At 42.8% G+C, this 17,312-nt stretch overlaps 1 protein-coding gene across 5 annotated transcripts in view; it reads right to left on the minus strand.

The window, feature by feature from the left end:
• Positions 1 to 17,312, minus strand: part of PDXDC1 (pyridoxal dependent decarboxylase domain containing 1) — a 47,963-nt gene that overhangs the window by 5,856 nt on the left and 24,795 nt on the right. For 4 of the 5 annotated variants that reach the window (XM_079120578.1, XM_079120576.1, XM_079120575.1 and 1 more), the window contains exons 9-19: positions 15,240 to 15,324; positions 14,332 to 14,380; positions 14,122 to 14,223; positions 12,902 to 13,027; positions 9,354 to 9,404; positions 8,810 to 8,911; positions 5,954 to 6,017; positions 4,346 to 4,476; positions 3,334 to 3,439; positions 841 to 1,012; positions 83 to 201 (exon numbers count right to left, since the gene is read on the minus strand). In XM_079120578.1, coding sequence (XP_078976704.1) covers positions 83 to 201; positions 841 to 1,012; positions 3,334 to 3,439; positions 4,346 to 4,476; positions 5,954 to 6,017; positions 8,810 to 8,911; positions 9,354 to 9,404; positions 12,902 to 13,027; positions 14,122 to 14,223; positions 14,332 to 14,380; positions 15,240 to 15,324 — 1,107 coding nt within the window. The remainder of the gene's footprint in view (positions 1 to 82; positions 202 to 840; positions 1,013 to 3,333; positions 3,440 to 4,345; positions 4,477 to 5,953; positions 6,018 to 8,809; positions 8,912 to 9,353; positions 9,405 to 12,901; positions 13,028 to 14,121; positions 14,224 to 14,331; positions 14,381 to 15,239; positions 15,325 to 17,312) is intronic. The other variant, XM_079120577.1, reaches the window with a different exon arrangement.

A 17,312-nucleotide genomic window follows, 5' to 3' on the forward strand; every position in this document is an offset into this window, starting at 1 on the left:
CCAAAAGGAAACCTGTCTTCCTTTAAGCATTCTAGGAAATGTCCTTCTTCCAAAGATCTTTACTTATAAAAGCAGTAATTACCCATTTTAAATGTAAGGTCAGATTCCAGTTCATTTAACTTTTTCAGGAGTGCAGCATGGATATTTTCCCCCTCTGGGTCTGATTTCAAACTGTTCTTATCATCATTAGCATGTTCATACCTAAAAACAATATCAAACAATAGCACTTCAATCTGAGAACAGATGTCTCTTCAGACACAGGATTGCAGGTGGAGTGTGAACTACTAAAGATTAACATGGATGTGGAGTGGGACAGATGGGCAAAGGAACCACGGATGTGTCTTGAGATCAAAAACTTAAACAAGAATATTCTGAGTGTTTGGTGCATGAAAAATAAGAAAGAAGCAAGGTCTGGAGGTCTCCTGTATGCCATGAAAAAAAGGAGATGTGCCTCCTTAGGGAAGGAAAGCAGCCTCAGGACTGCACACACTGACCTAGAGGCCAGTGGAGTGCTCTCTGGGACCTGGGGTCTTTCCCTTCTTGATATGCACTCCTGTGTACCTAGGAGGGTAACTGTCTCTCAGGGTCTCCCCCTGGTACTCACACTTTGGCACATATAGACGGCTCATGGGGCTGCCTGCTTCACAGAGTGCAAAGGGGACCAAACCACCTGTGTGCTGGGCTTTAACAAATGTCCAGAACGCGTAGGTCAGTTGTCAACAGATGACTATCCCATGACTTACACATATTCATTTTGGATTCCTAAGCTGGTTCACAAAATGACCCACCCATGTGCTTGACACAGCCAAGTCTTCATCACATGGCCAGCCAAACCTTTACCTGACAACCCCGATTCCAGGCCAGTTGGGGTCATCAACATACAGGAGACCTGCTGTCCCTTCTACTTCCTGTTTGAACTCTTCTCGCAGTTGCAGGGTACAGGTCAGGACTGGCAGTTTGCTTTGGATGCAGGCTACGAGTTGATCCACATCCTCTCCTCGAGTTCCTAAAACTGAAAACATTCACAGGATGTTCAGGAACTGCTTAGGGAATAGTTAACAGTGAGGCGGGGCTCCCCTTCCACTATTACCAAGTTCAAAAGCTCTAGATGCATCCAGCTGGCTGGAGCTGAGGAGTTTTAAAAAAAAAAAAAAAAAAAAAAAGCCACTTATCCAGATATAAACGAATGTAGGGGGCTGGAATTATGGCTTAGTGGTAAAGCACTTGCCTGGCATGTGTAAGGCCCTGGGTTTGATTCTCAGCACCACATATAAGTAAATAAAAATAAAAGATCCACTGACAACTTAAAAAATATATTAAAAAAAATGAACACAGATGGCTGTTTGAGGAGTAAATGTTCTTTTTTCCACCCCCCCAGGAGATTGATGATTTATGTATTTTTGGTACCAGGGACTGAACCCAGAGGCACTTAACCACTGAGCCACACCCCCAGCCATTCTGAGACAGGGTCTCATAAAATTGCTTAGGGTCTTGATAAATTACTAAGGCTGGCTTTGAACTTGTGATCCTCCTGCTTCAGCCTCCCAAGCCATTGGGATTACAGGTGTGTGCCACCTTGCACAGCTGAGGAAATTTTAATTCTCAAACTCTCCAATGTAGAGACCAGATTCTTCTCACAGAAAGACTGCTTTGGTCATGTCATGACATCCTTTCACAGGTTAATCACAGAAAGGAACCTCAGGTCCTCTCTTCACATCACCACAAATGGAGTTAAAGTGCAGTGTTCTGGTGCGTTTGTCTGAGACCCGAGGAAAAGCAGGGGACGGTGACAATACCATCTTTTCAAGGCAAGTGCTAGGAGATGTCAGGGCTTTGGTGCAAGCATTTTGGCATGCTGCTCCCCATTCCTGCCCTCCATTCAGCCATGACACCCCAGCAAGCTCAGGGCATGCTGCCTCGGGGGTACTCAGCTGGATTCTCCAGCCCCAGAGACTCAGCCTCCAGGGCTGGGGGTGAGGCCTCCAGCAATCTCCATAATCGCTTTTTCTTTGCAGGACAAATGCCTGCATTTTCTTGCTTTCATGATTTTGAAAAAATATCCAAAAAAGATGAACGCTCTCATGAAAAACCACCAAACATTTTCTGAAAATGCTTAAATCATCTCACAAAGTACAACCACATCTTGACTATCTTTCTTCCAGATAATATTTTAAAATTTAACACATAGAAGTTGTATATGTTCACAGTTGTATACCATGTGATATTTTAATACATGTGTGCACTGCAGTGTGCAAATCAGGGTAAGCATCTCCTCAAACATTTACCACTTACTTGGGGGAAAATATTCAAAGACCTCCTACCAGTTTTGAAATGTGCAGAACATTACTGTCACCAGAGGTCACCCGACTGTGTTACAGGACACCAGGACTTATTTCTCCTGTTGTTTCAGTCTTCACATCACTTCTGTGAGGTAATGAGGAACATGTCTGGAGGGCAAGAATCTTGCTCAAGGTCCCATGGGCACTTAGTGGCTGAGAAGGAAGGTCCATATCCCCAGGACTTTGTCATGAACACACTTCCAACTACACTGCCTTCTGAAAAGTCTACACGGGTGGCTCTCAACATTCACTGGCCTCCTGGAATCTGTGGGGGATCTTCTGGATAGCGGGACACTATCCAGGAGGGTGGCACATCAGGAGAGGGCATGGGATCTCTGTGCCCTTCCTTTATACCTTGCCTTGTACCATTCTTCACCTCTGAGTACCAAAGCATCCTGTTGTACACCTTAACTACATATAACAACGACACGACACTGACGTCCAGGCTCCTCTCCTGGACCTAGGAAATGGGATTCTCGTTGGTAGCCAGCTGCTGGAAGTTGTTAAGTCCCACAGGTGATTCAAACATCCGGCTGGGAGTGAGAACCATTGAAATAGAAAAACCAGGGTCACAGGACATCAGAGCATAGGAATTTGTGACTTCAGAAGTCTCTATTTCTGAGAAGTTACACTAGAATGTTACTCTACCTAAATGTAGTCCAAAAGAATAGTTAACGCCTTCCCAAAAAATGAGAACCTGGAACTGGGTGTGATGGTGCACTCGTGTAATCCCAGTGACTTGGGAGCCTGAGACAGGAGGATCCTAACTTCAAGGCCAGCCTCAGCAACTTAATGAGGCCCTAATCAACCTAGGAAGAGCAAAGCCCTCCTAAATTTAATCTCCAGTACCCACCTAGCCCCCAAAAAAGACAGTGTCGGAAACCACAGAACCATACGTCATAAAGACAAGTTAACAACCAGCCACCTGGACTTTAATGGACATGGAACCACTTTCTCTGGAATAAAAGTGAGGGAAATCCATGAGACTGGTTACCTGAAGCTGTCATCAAAGGGCTGAACCGCACACATGTGCCCTCGACTTCCAGGTCCATGACAGTGAGGCCACTTGCAGGCACCAGCTGTTTCAATTGCTCTCCCAGCTGTGGATAAGGACAGTGCGTCAGCTCCCGCTACACAGGACTTGAGCGTCTCCCACCTCCCCTCACCCACTCAGCCCAGATCACAGGCTCCTAGGGCTGCTGTTCTTTCATCTTCAGATTGTTGTCTCTGAATACTTACAGTGACTTCTTTTTAAAATGGCACATTTTACATTTTTTTCCCTTACTAATACAAATTAACTACAGAAAAATCTATGAGATGCAGATAAACCAAAAACACAAAATAAAAATTGCCCACACACTACTCAAAAATACCAACTGTTGACATTTGGATCTTTAATCTGTGAATAGACTGTGTGTCATAAAACATGATATTCTACACACAGTTCAGTAACCTGAAGATTTCATTCATTTTTCATTCTAATTTAATTCATTTCCCATATGCTTTGACCACAATGGCTGTTGTGAACTACTGTGTAAAGACACACCCTCTTATCAAACCCTGGCAGTGCTGTGGGCAACAGCCTTGTGCTGTCTAGAACACAATTGAGACTACGATCTGAGGTAGGACTGCAGTGTCCAAAAAGCTGCTGAGCACGCAACCTTGGACTGGCACTGACAGCACAGCACACAGGGACTTGGCCTGGGTGCTTCCGATGTGGCTCAGACCTTACCCCACACCCAAGCAGCAGCACTGCAGCCCACATCTGCTGCTCTTTTACAGGCGGATTCAGCAGCAGTGGGCACATGAGGAAACTAAGGAAAGGAGGCCTAAAAGACTTGTCAGAGGTCACGGCACGTGAGGTGGTGATCTGATTCAGAGCAGAGCCCAGAATAAGCCCAGTGCCTTCCTAGGAGGCTCCCTGCTTGTGGGTCTGAGTTCCCACGCATGAAGCCAGGTGACAATGCTCTGGGATGTAAAAGAGAGCAGACTGAAGCTTTCCTTACCCAGCGATTCAGGGCATCACAGGAATGTCTCTCCCGGCTGACTGTTGCAGGTGCCACGTTGGGTGCTGGGACAGCTTTAAGAACAGAATCCGAGGCCAAAACACAGGACTGACTCCCAGAAACATGGCTAGCTAAAAGAAACATCATAATGAAACCCCATTTCACTTAGATCTCAATATTAAAAAGTCTCATATTACTGAAATCAAATATGTATCTGACAGAAGATTTAATGTCCCACACTTTGTTTTCCTCATGAACTATGTAACAGCTGAATACATTCACAGAAACAGAATAATTTCATTTTTTAAAAGTCTGCTTTCAAAAAATTTTGAGAGGCAATCCAAAAAATCACATTGAAGGTTAACGAGTCTAACCAGCACCATGCAAGGTCAGAATGCCCAACAGCATCCACACTGGGCCTCACAAAAATTATTCTTCAGCTCTTAAGTGGCTTAGGAACTTATTCATGCCAAAGAATGTGCCAGACACGTGGGATACATATAAAGCAGGCATGGGTTCTGTCATCTCGGAGCTTATGTCTCGTTGAGGAAACAGGCCATAGAGAAAATGAAAATCACTATGTCATTGTTAGGGCTGGGGAGATAGCTCAGTTGGTAGAGTGCTTGCCTTGCAAGCACAAGGCCTTGGGTTCGATCCCCAGCACCACAAAAAAAAAAAAAAAAAGACTATATTACTATGTCATTGTTAGTGCCATGAAAGAAGGGAGGGGCTCCAATATGATGGAGTCACTTCAGACAGGACAGCAGAGCAGGTGGGCAGCTAGTGGAGACCTACATGGTAAGAAGGAACCAGTCCCTAGAAAAACAAGAGGAATGTGTTTGAAGTAGAGGGAAGAGCAAGGGCCATGGTCACGTGCTAGGAAAGAGCACTCCAGGAATGTGGAGAAGATCAGTCTGATTGAAGCACAATGAGCAAGAGGTACATGTCAGAAGTTGAGGAGGAAGGCAGGGAGGAACACCACAGCCTCACATGGCATGGGACAGAGCCTGGACTTCACTCAGCTGAAACAGGAAGATACTGATGGACTCGGCAGGGAGTGATATGCTCCGACCTCCACTTATAAAGCTCACTCACCGCCCTGTGGAGCACAGTCTGGAAGGGACTATGTAGAATGGAGGAAGTCAGACACCAGTTAGGTGGGGACCCTGGCCACCTAGGTAAAAAACAGTGATGCCTTGGACTAGGTTAGTGGCAGCTGGGACTTCTTGTGCACCACTGTGCCCAGCTGCGACTTATTTAAAAGTAGAGATACCTAGGTCTAACCTACCGAATCAAAATATCTAGGATATACATATGGCCCAAGAATCTTGTGTTTTCAAGTGACTCTTTCTTAGCCATTCTAACACTGGTCCAGAAACTGGCATTTAGTAACCACTAGTTTAATCATAACTATAGAAAAAATTTTTTACTTATTTTTTGGTGGTACTGGGGATCAAACCAATGCTAATAAGTAAGTGCACTATCACTGAGCTAGATTCCCAGCCCTCGAAAATATTTTTGAGGGCTATCTATTTAACTTGAAATAGTATCATATTTAAAGCCCTTAAACACATATATGAAAATAATCCTCTTTTAAAAATGACCTACCTGAGTCTGGTAATTCCTGGAAAAATCTGAATACCACTACTGGAGAACTGAGCTCATCTTCCACCTGCAAAAACAGAAGTCTGGGATTACCAAGTGATCATGAATTCCTAACACCCACAGAATGAAACACTGAATTTGGAAAACAGGCTAGAGATGCTCCATTTTATACACAAACACATTCTTAAAACTCAAAGGTTAAATGCAGTAGCTAGAGAAACAAAAAGCAAAGGTTTGGTAAAAATTTTTAGAAGTACCTATGGACCAGCCTGACAGCACCCTGTGGATTCCAGGATCAGCCTCTGAGAATGGTACACTGACATTAAAGCCGGAAGAAATTTGAATATGAATAGATAAACATAGTTCTAACACTAAAGATCTAAAAGGTAAGGAAAAAGTAGAACTGGAATCATTCTACTAATGCTTTCAAGAATTCCAGAAATTATCAGGATTTATTAGAACTTTTTAGACCCAAAGTGGTGGGGAGAACAAGTACTTTCTCTACACCTTATAAAATTTCCAGAACAGAATACAAGACCTGTGGGCAATGAAGATACCCACAATCTAGAACTGTATATGTATTTTCTAAACATATTTACTTAAATTTGATTCTCAGAACCAGTACTTAGACAATTCACTGCCTTAGTGCATTTCATAAGAGATGATGACAGTCACTGGACTATGAAAACACAGCAGGAGTCCCTGCTTGCCACTGAAGGAACACGTGGTCAGCCATCAGCTGCACCTTGGGGTCAGGGTACAGTGAGCAGCCATGTCCTCGGTGGCATCTGTGGTGAACGGGGGCTGGGGGCCTCTCTGGGGAGAAGTTCTCTGAGCATTCGACAATAGCAGCATTATAGCTCTAGCCACAAAACCCATGTTCCCAGGCCGAGTGTGATGACCCACCCATAGGGCCACAACAGGAAATGCTGACTTGGAGAGACAGGAAGCAGCTTGCCCAAGAACTTTCCTACCAACTTTTCAAAGGACCTTGTGGATATGATTCTGATCAAGATTTATATTCACATCCCCCAACTATTTAACGAGCTAGTTCCTGTGCTAAGATGCTTTCGTATCGGTTATCTCCTTTAACTTTCACATAAATAAGACTATTAATACTTTTAAAGAAACGGGCTCAATATTTTAAATAGATCAGCATAATAAGCCCAACAAATAAGTAGGAACAAAAAAGGTGACAATTCATCCGTTCCCCCATATTCAATTAAGATAAGGCAGAAAAATTTGAATGCTATGACTTCTACGTATATTATGGCTGACTTCTTTCCTTGAACTCTAGTGTCAAATGTTGATATGCCTAAGGAAGAATGCACAGGGTTATATATATAACCTGATTCTAGCAACATGGCAGACTGAGCTAATGCTGAAGTTTTCAATTCTAAATATCTGAGATACTGGATTAAATATAACCACAATGAAAAAAGTCTAAACTACTGCTGGGCTCACATCAAAGGTGAACTCAGAAAGAAGACTGTAAGGTGATTGTCAGGGAAGGAGCAGCATGGATAGGCCTGGGCCTTGGCTTTCAAGGACAGGACTGTGGGTTTTAATGCACAAGTGAGGGACAGCAGTGAAGTTTGCATAAAACCTTCAAGTAGCATCTATAGAAAAAAAGGCAATGAACAAATACATGATTTCAGGTAGTAAAAAATACAATGCAGAAGGAAAAAACCCCAGGGCTAGATGATGGATGGCAGTGGGAGGTTATCTTAGGGTGGTCAGAAAAAGTCTTTCTGAAGAGTGATATTCCAAGTAAGATCTGAAAGCTAAGGAACCACTCATGAGAAGAACTGGGAGCAATGAGTGTTTCCAGGCAGAGGGAGGCTGCTGCGGAGTAAAACTAAGCAATGCATGCAGGTACTCAGGACCACGGATGGCACTCAGGAAGCATCTCCCAAGGAGCAACTGCAATGATGATGATGAGTGACAGGCCCATAGTGCTTTGTGATGTTTGCCAACTATTGTACCCTCAAATGAAAAACACAGCCACTGGCAGAAGGGATGGAGCCGGGTTATGTCTGGGTTGTGGTGGCCTGATAAAGATGTTCCAAAAGAACTGGTAATTAGTTGGGTGCAGCTGTACACGCCTGTAATCCCAGCTACTTAGGAGGCTGAGGCAGGATGATGACAAATTCTAGGTCAGTCTGGACAACTCAGAGATCCTATCTTAAAAATTTTTTAAAAAGGGGGCAGTGCTGGGGATGTAGCTCAGTGGTAGAGTGCTTGCCTAGCATATGTAAGGCCCTGGGTTTAGTCTCCAGTAACACACACTCACACCCAAAACCAAAATCGAAACCGAAACCTGGTGATTAATACCATCGAAGAAACGAGGAAGAACCAGAGTGGGCTCAATACAGCAGGGACCAGAAAAGAATATAGGCTCTGTTGCCTTGATCGCCAACAGCTTGCTCATCCTGTTCTGTACTTTGGGTCTCTCTTTTTGCAATCAGTAGACTCCAACACACTTTCATTTGACAGCTAGGATCACAGGCTCAAGAAGTTATGAAAATGACTCAGTGTCACAGGGCCACCCCATGGCACTACTGAGAGCAGAACTTAAGTCTCCTGACTTAAAATCATCCCCATTTCTTCTCCATAAAGTAAGGTTTCCCCATCTAGAGTTCAGTTCAAATGGTTCCAAGCTCCTCCCTGCAGGCAATGCAGAGCCTCCCTACCCTTAACCTAGCCTCCCTCTAAGATATACCTACTAATCTCAACTCCAAATAAACTCAAATATTAGTTTTAAATTGAACTGTACTCTGCAGAATTATCAAAGAAATAGTGAGTCTATTTAAATAAAAATCTAAAATACAATGAAACAAAACATGGAAACATTCCCACCTGAGCTGATACACATTCTTGGATGTTAGTGCTGCTAAATTTCTCATTTCCTTGTCCCAGGATAGAGGGAGCAATCTCTGAGAGAGTCATTGTAGGAAGACACTAGGAGAAAATAAGAGCAGGGCGCCACTTGCTTTTCTCTTCCTCATCTCCCTTTGGGCAAATGAAAACTCTGATGTCAGAAGGCTTCAAAAGTAGCCGAAGGCATTCTGAGACACAGAAGGCTTTCTCATTTCAGAAGATGGGTGTTCTATTGTCATTGGATAGGTGAAGACACTGGTGCTTATAAGACCTTTGTGCCATTCTAAATCATAACAGGATAAATGGATGATATGAAAGCACTATAGGAATCGAAACACTGGTACAAATTTCTTCTCTTGAGCTATGTGCGTTAACGTGGTTATAAACTCACACATCTCTCAAACATTCTAGTTTTATTTACAGGAGCTGTCACAACTCATAGGTATCACATCTGGAGAAAATCATTCTATTGCTGAAGTTAAAAAAGTTACTTATTTCAAAAACAGGAAAGTATATACTATACCAAGATTTTGATGTGGTTCACTTTCTTCAAACTTTCCTGCAACCGTTGGCTCTGCAAATGACAAACAACAATTTATGTAATTTCATTAAGATTGATAGTAAATTTTCAGGAGGGTCATTGAGGGTCTGCAAACAAGGATCTCAGGCAGACAAAGGCGTCTGCTATTTGGTGATTTCTAAATTCTGGCTGCCAATTTTTACAATTCAACATCTGCAAATATTTCTTGATCTTTCAGTTAAAATTTACATGCACTGGTTCAAGAAAAGTTCTTTCTAGTAAGACATGTGAATTTGTCCTATTAGCAATATAAGCCATTTATTAAAAACCTACTAAGTTCAGCTGTGTATGGTGGTGCACACCCATAATCCCAGTTACTTAGGAGGCTGATGCAGGAAGATCACAAGTTTGAGGCAGCTTGGAGAACTCAATAGACTCTGTCTCAAAATAAAATATAAGGGCTCGGGGTGTAGCTCAATGGCAAGGTGCTTGCCTACCATGCGCAAGGCCTGAGTTAGAGCCCCAGTTCTGCGGGGAAAAGACAAAACAAAGCAAAAGCCACTTGAGCACAAACACGAGCAAGGCATGGCACTGACTGCTGGTGGAGGAGATGAGGGGCAGCCAAGGGAACATGTGCTTGTGAGTTGGTTGAGGCCTGACTCCGTCACTTACCACCTAAGGACCCGGATAAGTCACCCAGCCTGTCACTTACTAGCTATGACCTTGAACATGTTATTTAAGCCCTCTGTGCTTGTTCCCTCAACTTTAAGATGGCATCTTACTGGGTGGTTGTGAAAATCAAATACATCAATATACATTATGTGCTCAGGAACAGGGTCTAGAACACACTGTGCACTATGGAAATGATGGCTGCCATCATTGCCACTGCAGAATGTCTCAATTTACCAGGATGGGGATAACAGTTAGCAGTATGGATATACTAGTCCAACAGATACTCATTGAGCATTGGGTTCTGGAAACCCCTCATGAAACCTAATTTGGTGGTGGTGGTCATGGGGTTCTGGGAACTGAATCCCAGGGCACTCTACCACTGAGTTATATCCCCAGGCCTTTTTATGTTTTTTTTTATTTTGAGATAGGGTTTTGCTAAGTTGCCCAAATGGGCCTCAAACATGCCACCCTCTGCCTCAGCCTCTGAAGTTGCTGGGATTACAGGTACACACCACCATGCCCAGCCTAAAACCTTTTTTTTTTTTTTTTTTGTGGTGCTGGGGATTGAACCCAGGGCCTTGTGCATTCGAGGCAGGCACTCTACCAACTGAGCTATATCCCAGCCCTAAAACCTAATTTTTAATGTTATTATCAATGGAACTTACATCCTAGTAAAGTTGTGAAATGAGTTGATGCATGTGAAGTGCTTCACAGTGCTTGACACTGAGTAAATGCTCCATGCCTGCTACCCATGAAGATGCTGCTGCTGCTGCTGCTAAAGGGAGTTGGGGGGAGAAGACTGCTCTCTGCCCCCAGGGAATGTGAGATATACACGGACTATAAAGCACGAAAGTACACAGAAAACTGTATCTGCTGAAGTCCATGCAGTTTAATGTGTGCACTTACAACAGTGAGTCAGCAGCAGGGGCTCAGTCAAATGCTCATAAGTGTTTGAGGTCAGTCACAGATTGTGCTTGCAGGAAGATGCCAGAGTGTGGTGACCTCAAGGGTTTGGCAGTTAGTGTCGTCATTATTTTCCTGTACCCCACAGGCCAAAGGGAATTGAAAAACTCTCCCCTGAGTGCCCAAGCCTTCTCTAAATTAACTAAGTTACTAGGGCGATACCGGCTCCTCTTTCCTAAGACCCAAACTGAGACATGAGCTAATAGCACAAGAATACTTAAAAAATATAGTACTTTTATAAACATAAATCTTAAAATTATTTTTTTAGGGAATTATACTATGAATCAAAGGGTCACTGTCAGAGAAATAAAAGCTAGTTTTTCTTAAAATATAAAAATGACATTAAGGAAGTACCAATTCCACCCCCCCAAACACAGTGTTACATATAATATTCAAGAGGCAGCTGCTTTGCAAGGATGTTCAATATTATACATGTAATAAGTACGCACATGTGTTTGCACGCATACACACACATATTGTTTAGATTTTTTTTTTTTTTCCCCAGGGCCGAGGACCGAACTCAGGGCCTTGCGCATGCAAGGCAAGTGCTTTGCCACTGAGCTAAATCCCCGACCCCAAACACACATATTTTTAAGTGCTGGAAAGTGAACCTTTGTGCAGGCTATAAACATGAGCTCTACCAATGACTGCTGTATGCCCAATGCTCGCTGCCAATCCAAAATGATTTAAACATATATGCATAACTTACTATGTAATTAGGCACTTTACATACATTAACTCATGAGGTCCTCATATAACAATCTTTAGTAAAATTATATCCCTGTCTCACAGGGGAGAAAATGGAAGTGTTGAAGATGACACCATGCTTCTGAATTTAACTAGGGCTCAACTCTCACACTGCATAAATACTACTTTTTGCATTCTAAAAGTTATGGTCTGAATGTTTGTATCACACAAAATTCCTCTGTTGAACCAAATCCCCAATGCAATGGTATTAAAAGGTGGGGACCTCTGGAGGTGATCTGGGCATGAGGGTGCCTCATGAATGGAATTAGTGAGGGTACATACAAAAGGGACTGCAGTCTGTTCCCCCTTTTGCCATGTAAGGACAGACAGAAGGACCGTATATGAGGAAGAGGCCCTCATCAGACTCTGAATCTGCTGATAAGAAATTCAAATGTATTGTATGTTGTTACCTTGACTAAGGTATTTTGGTATAGCAGCCAAATGGATTGAATATTTAACTACAGCATAATTATACATTTTCCAAAATTAGAACACCTCAAATGCAAAGAGAATTAGAATTGACCCCCAAACACTGCAATTTGGGAACCCAAGCCAGTGTGTTAGAAGTATGCATGTCGTTCATATCCTACCTTTAACCTCCATATCCTCTCACCCTAAAGGGTCAATCAAAGGGAACATTTATTCCCCTTCTACATCCTTCTCCCTCCCTGGAAGTCATCTTGTGATTTCTCATTCTAGGCTGACAGTGGTATTCCTTTTAATCTGTGTGTGTGTGTGTGTGTGTGTGTGATATATATATACTGGGAATTAAACCCAGGGGTGCTGTACCACTAAGCTACATACGCAGCCTTTTTTTTTTTTTTTTTTTTTTTAATTTTGAGATGGTCTCTGAAAAGTTGCCCAGGTTTACCTTGAACTTGTGATCTGTCTGCCTCAGCCTGCTAAGTGGCTGATGTTACAGGTGTGTGCCACCAGGCCCAGCTTCTTTTAATCTGATTTCATCTAGCACAAATGCTGGGTCAATGCCAGCAGCTGCTCCTAGATCTTCAAACAAGAAACATACATGCAGGGCAGTAAGTCTGATTGTTTATGAGATGATAAGTTCAGATGAAGAGGTGCTGGATGGAGAATACCCAAACGTTTCTGCGTTTTCTTTGCTTTTGTCAAGGAGACTTTGTGATTCATTTAAACTTCAGGTTTCTACTCACCAGTTGACAGGCATGCTTTATCCTCTCCACGATTCCATCAAGTCCCAAGTATTGTAAAGATAACCACAGAGGCAGGGCACGGAGTTTGTCTGCTGGCTTATTTGATGTAAGACCAGCAACTAATGTCTGAAAAGTCAATTATGGGTGCATTAATCCAAGGCACTGAAACCTCAGAAGTAACCAGCTACCATTTATACACACACTCTATGTGACAGATGCTTTGCTTTCTTTATCCATTTGATCTCCCCACACTCCAAAGGAATTCATTCCAGGTAGTTGAGTTCAGAGACTTGGCTTTATCCAAGGGTTTAGAGGTAAGGAATGACAAAGCCAGGAAGAGAATCCAGATGGGTCACAGGCCTGTGTCAGAGCTCTCAGTCGTTCAAAAGGCAGCCACTTGCAAGGGTGCCCTGAGCATCCTCAAATACCCGGCCATTATCAAATGAGTAAGATATCAACTGTTTTAGCAATAATCATGTAACATGTATTTTGCGTGTGCCTGCCATTAACCTACTATCAAAAACCACAACTTCTGATTTTTAAAAAAGTATATTACGACCTACTACACAATGTGGATCACAGGCCTTAAAATACTTCCAACTTGGTAATTCTACATCTGAGAACCTATTCTAAGAAATGATTTGAAATGTAGAAAGATGTTCACTGTCTCATTATTTCAGTAACAAAAATATGAAAACATTCAACAGGTTCACAAATGGTCATGATAAAAAACCTGATACTTAAGTGACTATTATGCAGTCATTAAAACAATCCTTCATACATAGTATGAGGTGCATAATAGAAAAATATATGATATGGATCACTTGTATGAAAATTAAAACAAAAAGATAGTGAATCAAGGAAAACTTTCACTCTCCCCTCCCCCCCATATTTTGTCCCTAGCTGGGCACTGTGGCACACACCTATAATCCCAGTGACTCAGGAGGCTGAGGCAGGAGGAGCACAAGTCTGAGGCCAGCCTCAGCAACTTAGTGAGATCCTGTCTCAAAATAAAAAACAAAAAGGACTGGGAATGTATCTCAATGGCAGTGTGCCCCTGGGTCAATTTCCAGTACCACAGAACAAACCACTACCACCACCACCACAAAACAGGCAGATCAGAGAGAGACTCATCTGGATTTTCAGCCTCCAAAATTGTATTTGTCTCTAAAGGCAATAATGAGTACTAGTGACTCCACACTCGAGAGAGGACAGCTCACCAAGGCAGGGTCATCGTGCTTGTAGAGTGTGACTGCGGGAACAGCCGGCAGGCCCAGCCACGGGCCAGGAGTCAGCGTCATGCTGTCACATCTGGTTGCAGCCTACCAAGAAGAGGACTTCTCATTAAATTGTCAGAACACACTAAACCCAACTCCCCTTTCATTTAAAAAAAACTTTGAACACCAATACTGAATCAATCCAGAACATACCAGAACTGACGAGGAGATATAACCCAGAGCCAATGTTGCCAGATTCACACTGGAAGAAAAAACACCAATCTAAGAACTAATTGCTTAATGTTACTGATTCATTCAATATGTACTTTCCAATAAAAAGAAGGCAGCTGTGCTATTGCAGCATGACACACAAATGTCTTTCAGATGTCATTAGCTTTTATGACAGCAAAGGAACAGGTGGATCATGCAAATTCCAAGAAAACCTTCAAAATGCTTCAGGGCAGCTCCTGTGCACTCAATCATGTGTATGCTATTTGGCATCTTTCGCTGCTACTATTTCCAGTCGTTGCTCTGTTTGGAGATGGAAAAGAAATCTGCCTTGGATGATGTGTGGGCACCACTCTGGCTTCCCTGCACCTGCTTCCTACTTTCCCCTTAAAGGCACTCCAGTGGCCTCTGAGAAACACCCAAGTTCCTCTACCAGAACATGTGCTTTAGGTGGACACATCACCTGCTCCAGAAGTGGATGGTTTCGTGACCTAAGCTGTCAGTGTATTGTGCCCTGCTGGAAGGCAGGCTGGGGTCTGTGCACTGTAATAGGAAAGTCATCCCATTCAGCTGACACACAGGATGCCAGCAAGTGCCTCTGGTTAGGGGAAAGAGGTGGGAGGAAGACAGTGAATTCTGCTTGACATTGTACCTAAAGTCAGCCCTAACACTGGTCATTTTTAGTTAGACAATAAAATCTTTTTTTGGCTCAGTCAATTTGGGTTATTTTGTTATCTGCAACCGAAAGAACCCTTAGTGATAAATGTCACTACAGAGAGGGCCTGGATGTCCATTCTTCTTCCTCTTCTTTTTGTGGTGTTGGGGATGCCCTGGATGGCTACTTTCATGAAGACTACGTACAGGCCCAGCACGGAGCCACACAAGCCACCTACCCTTCCACATGAAGCCAGATGCCATACTGCTCACAGAGCTCTTTCAGACGCCCAATCTTGTCTGTGTGGCCTACTGCTGCAGTTCCTATAACGAAAAAAACAAGCAGGGATATCAGGTAGAACAAGGATCTCCTGAGTGTTCAAATATAGGAACGTTTATGTACAGCATCTCCCCCAGGAGGGAAGAAACTTATTACATCCCTATTTTAAGATTTTTCTTTGTAGACTGACTTAAAATCAACTTCTGCAAGTTGATTTATGTAAGCTTATGTGTACTCTCCATTATATGCATCTAACTGTATTACTGTATTACTGATTTTCTATCCACTAGACCCAATGAATATGAGAAATAGTCAAGTCTCCCGTGAAGACAGTATGGGTTTGACAACAGTTCAACTGCATTCTGTAAGTTTTTTCTTTAGCTTTTCTTTATATATTTCAAAGTCCTGTCCATAAGCATTCATAACTGAGTTACATCTTTCGGGCATAGAGTCTATTTTACCCCACACTAATGTGGCTACAGTATTTTTGTCAGCATTTGCCAAAAATATTCTTCCTCACCCTACCGTCACGGTCTGGGTTATTTTGACTTAGGTGTGTCCTTTAGACACATGCGCGCACACACACAAACCTGGGTTTTTTTCTTTGTTAATATAAAACATGCAATCTGAAGCCTATTTAAACATCAAGCACTTTGAGCTACTCCCTTGGTGACATGATTGCGCTACAGATTTTGTTGGCCAGGTTCTTTTTCAGATGGAGTTTAAATCAAATGTTGAGTCATGTATTCTCCCAGTTGTTTCAAATTTCCAGTTAGTAGAGTTACAACTAGTAAGATTTTATGCCCCTACCAATGCTGAACAAACCACTATAAAGAAAATGGCTTTTTTCCCTCAAAGTCTATGCCAGGAAAAGGGCTGAAAACTTTTTCACACACAAATCTATCTCAAAATTTAAAAATTATCTCAACTGACATACTTAATTTGGTTGAAACAAGATCAAACGCCAACACATGACTCTTCCATCACATCAGAGCACAGAGCTATGTTTAGTGACTGGACCACATTCAGACTCCTTTTCACATTTTATGGTAATGTCTGCTGACTAACTCCTGGGATGTGTCTTCTGGTGACTGCAATAAATCTCACTAGGAAGTCACTCAGTCACATGCCAGTGGCAGCCCCTTTAGTCTATCAAGTGAGTGAATATGGGCAGATCTGTGTTTATCTTTACACAATAAGGTAAGTCAGGCAGGAAGTGTGGTTTCTTTCTGGCAATAAGGATACTTAAGTATTTTCTTTTTTAAAATAAAGAGCTTTACTGAAGCACAATTCACAGGCAATAAAATCCAATCATTTAAGGGTACTATTCCATGAGCTGATGATATGGTAATGTTACGGTTTCTCTGGAGGCACTGCCATACTCTTTTCGGAGTGGCTATAACATTTTGCATTCCTACATGAAGCCAATTAAAGACAGGCAGTTAGGATAGACAGGTGATCGGGTCAAATGGAGAAAATGGAAGCCAGTTTGGAAGCGGAGGTTGGAGACTGTGCCTGGGAGATTGGAATGTCAATGTCTACAGAGCCCTTTGATTACCAAGATTACCTGCCTATATTACCTCTCCCAAAAGGTTGCAGACAGGGAGTTGTTAATGCCCCCTGGGCTGTTACCTGCCTGGATCACTCCACTTGGCCCTGGCCCTGCCCCTGCCCACCAGCAACTCCAGGGCCTAGTCACAGAGGTAGGAAGGAGAACGATAAGGTGGAGAGGAGAGCAAGAGAACAAAGGAAACTTTAGTTCATAAAAGGGGCAGGGTACTCTCACTTCTTGGGATACCAGAATGCCAGCTATGGCCCCTTATCCCTCCCAGAAGTCTGTGTTACTGCTTTTAAATAAAACCTGCCTCATATGGTTGCCTTGGGGTGCTTCTCTAATGTTCAAACTTCAACATTTGAGGAAGCACTATTTGTCACTGATAAATGGTGGTAACACTACCGGCAACATGAGAGCTCTAGTTACTCTGCATCTTCACAAATATTTGACACTGTATTTTTAATTTCCTCCACTCTA

The sequence above is a fragment of the Sciurus vulgaris genome (genome assembly GCF_902686455.1).
Source record: "Sciurus vulgaris genome assembly, chromosome: 18".
NCBI lineage: Eukaryota > Metazoa > Chordata > Mammalia > Rodentia > Sciuridae > Sciurus > Sciurus vulgaris.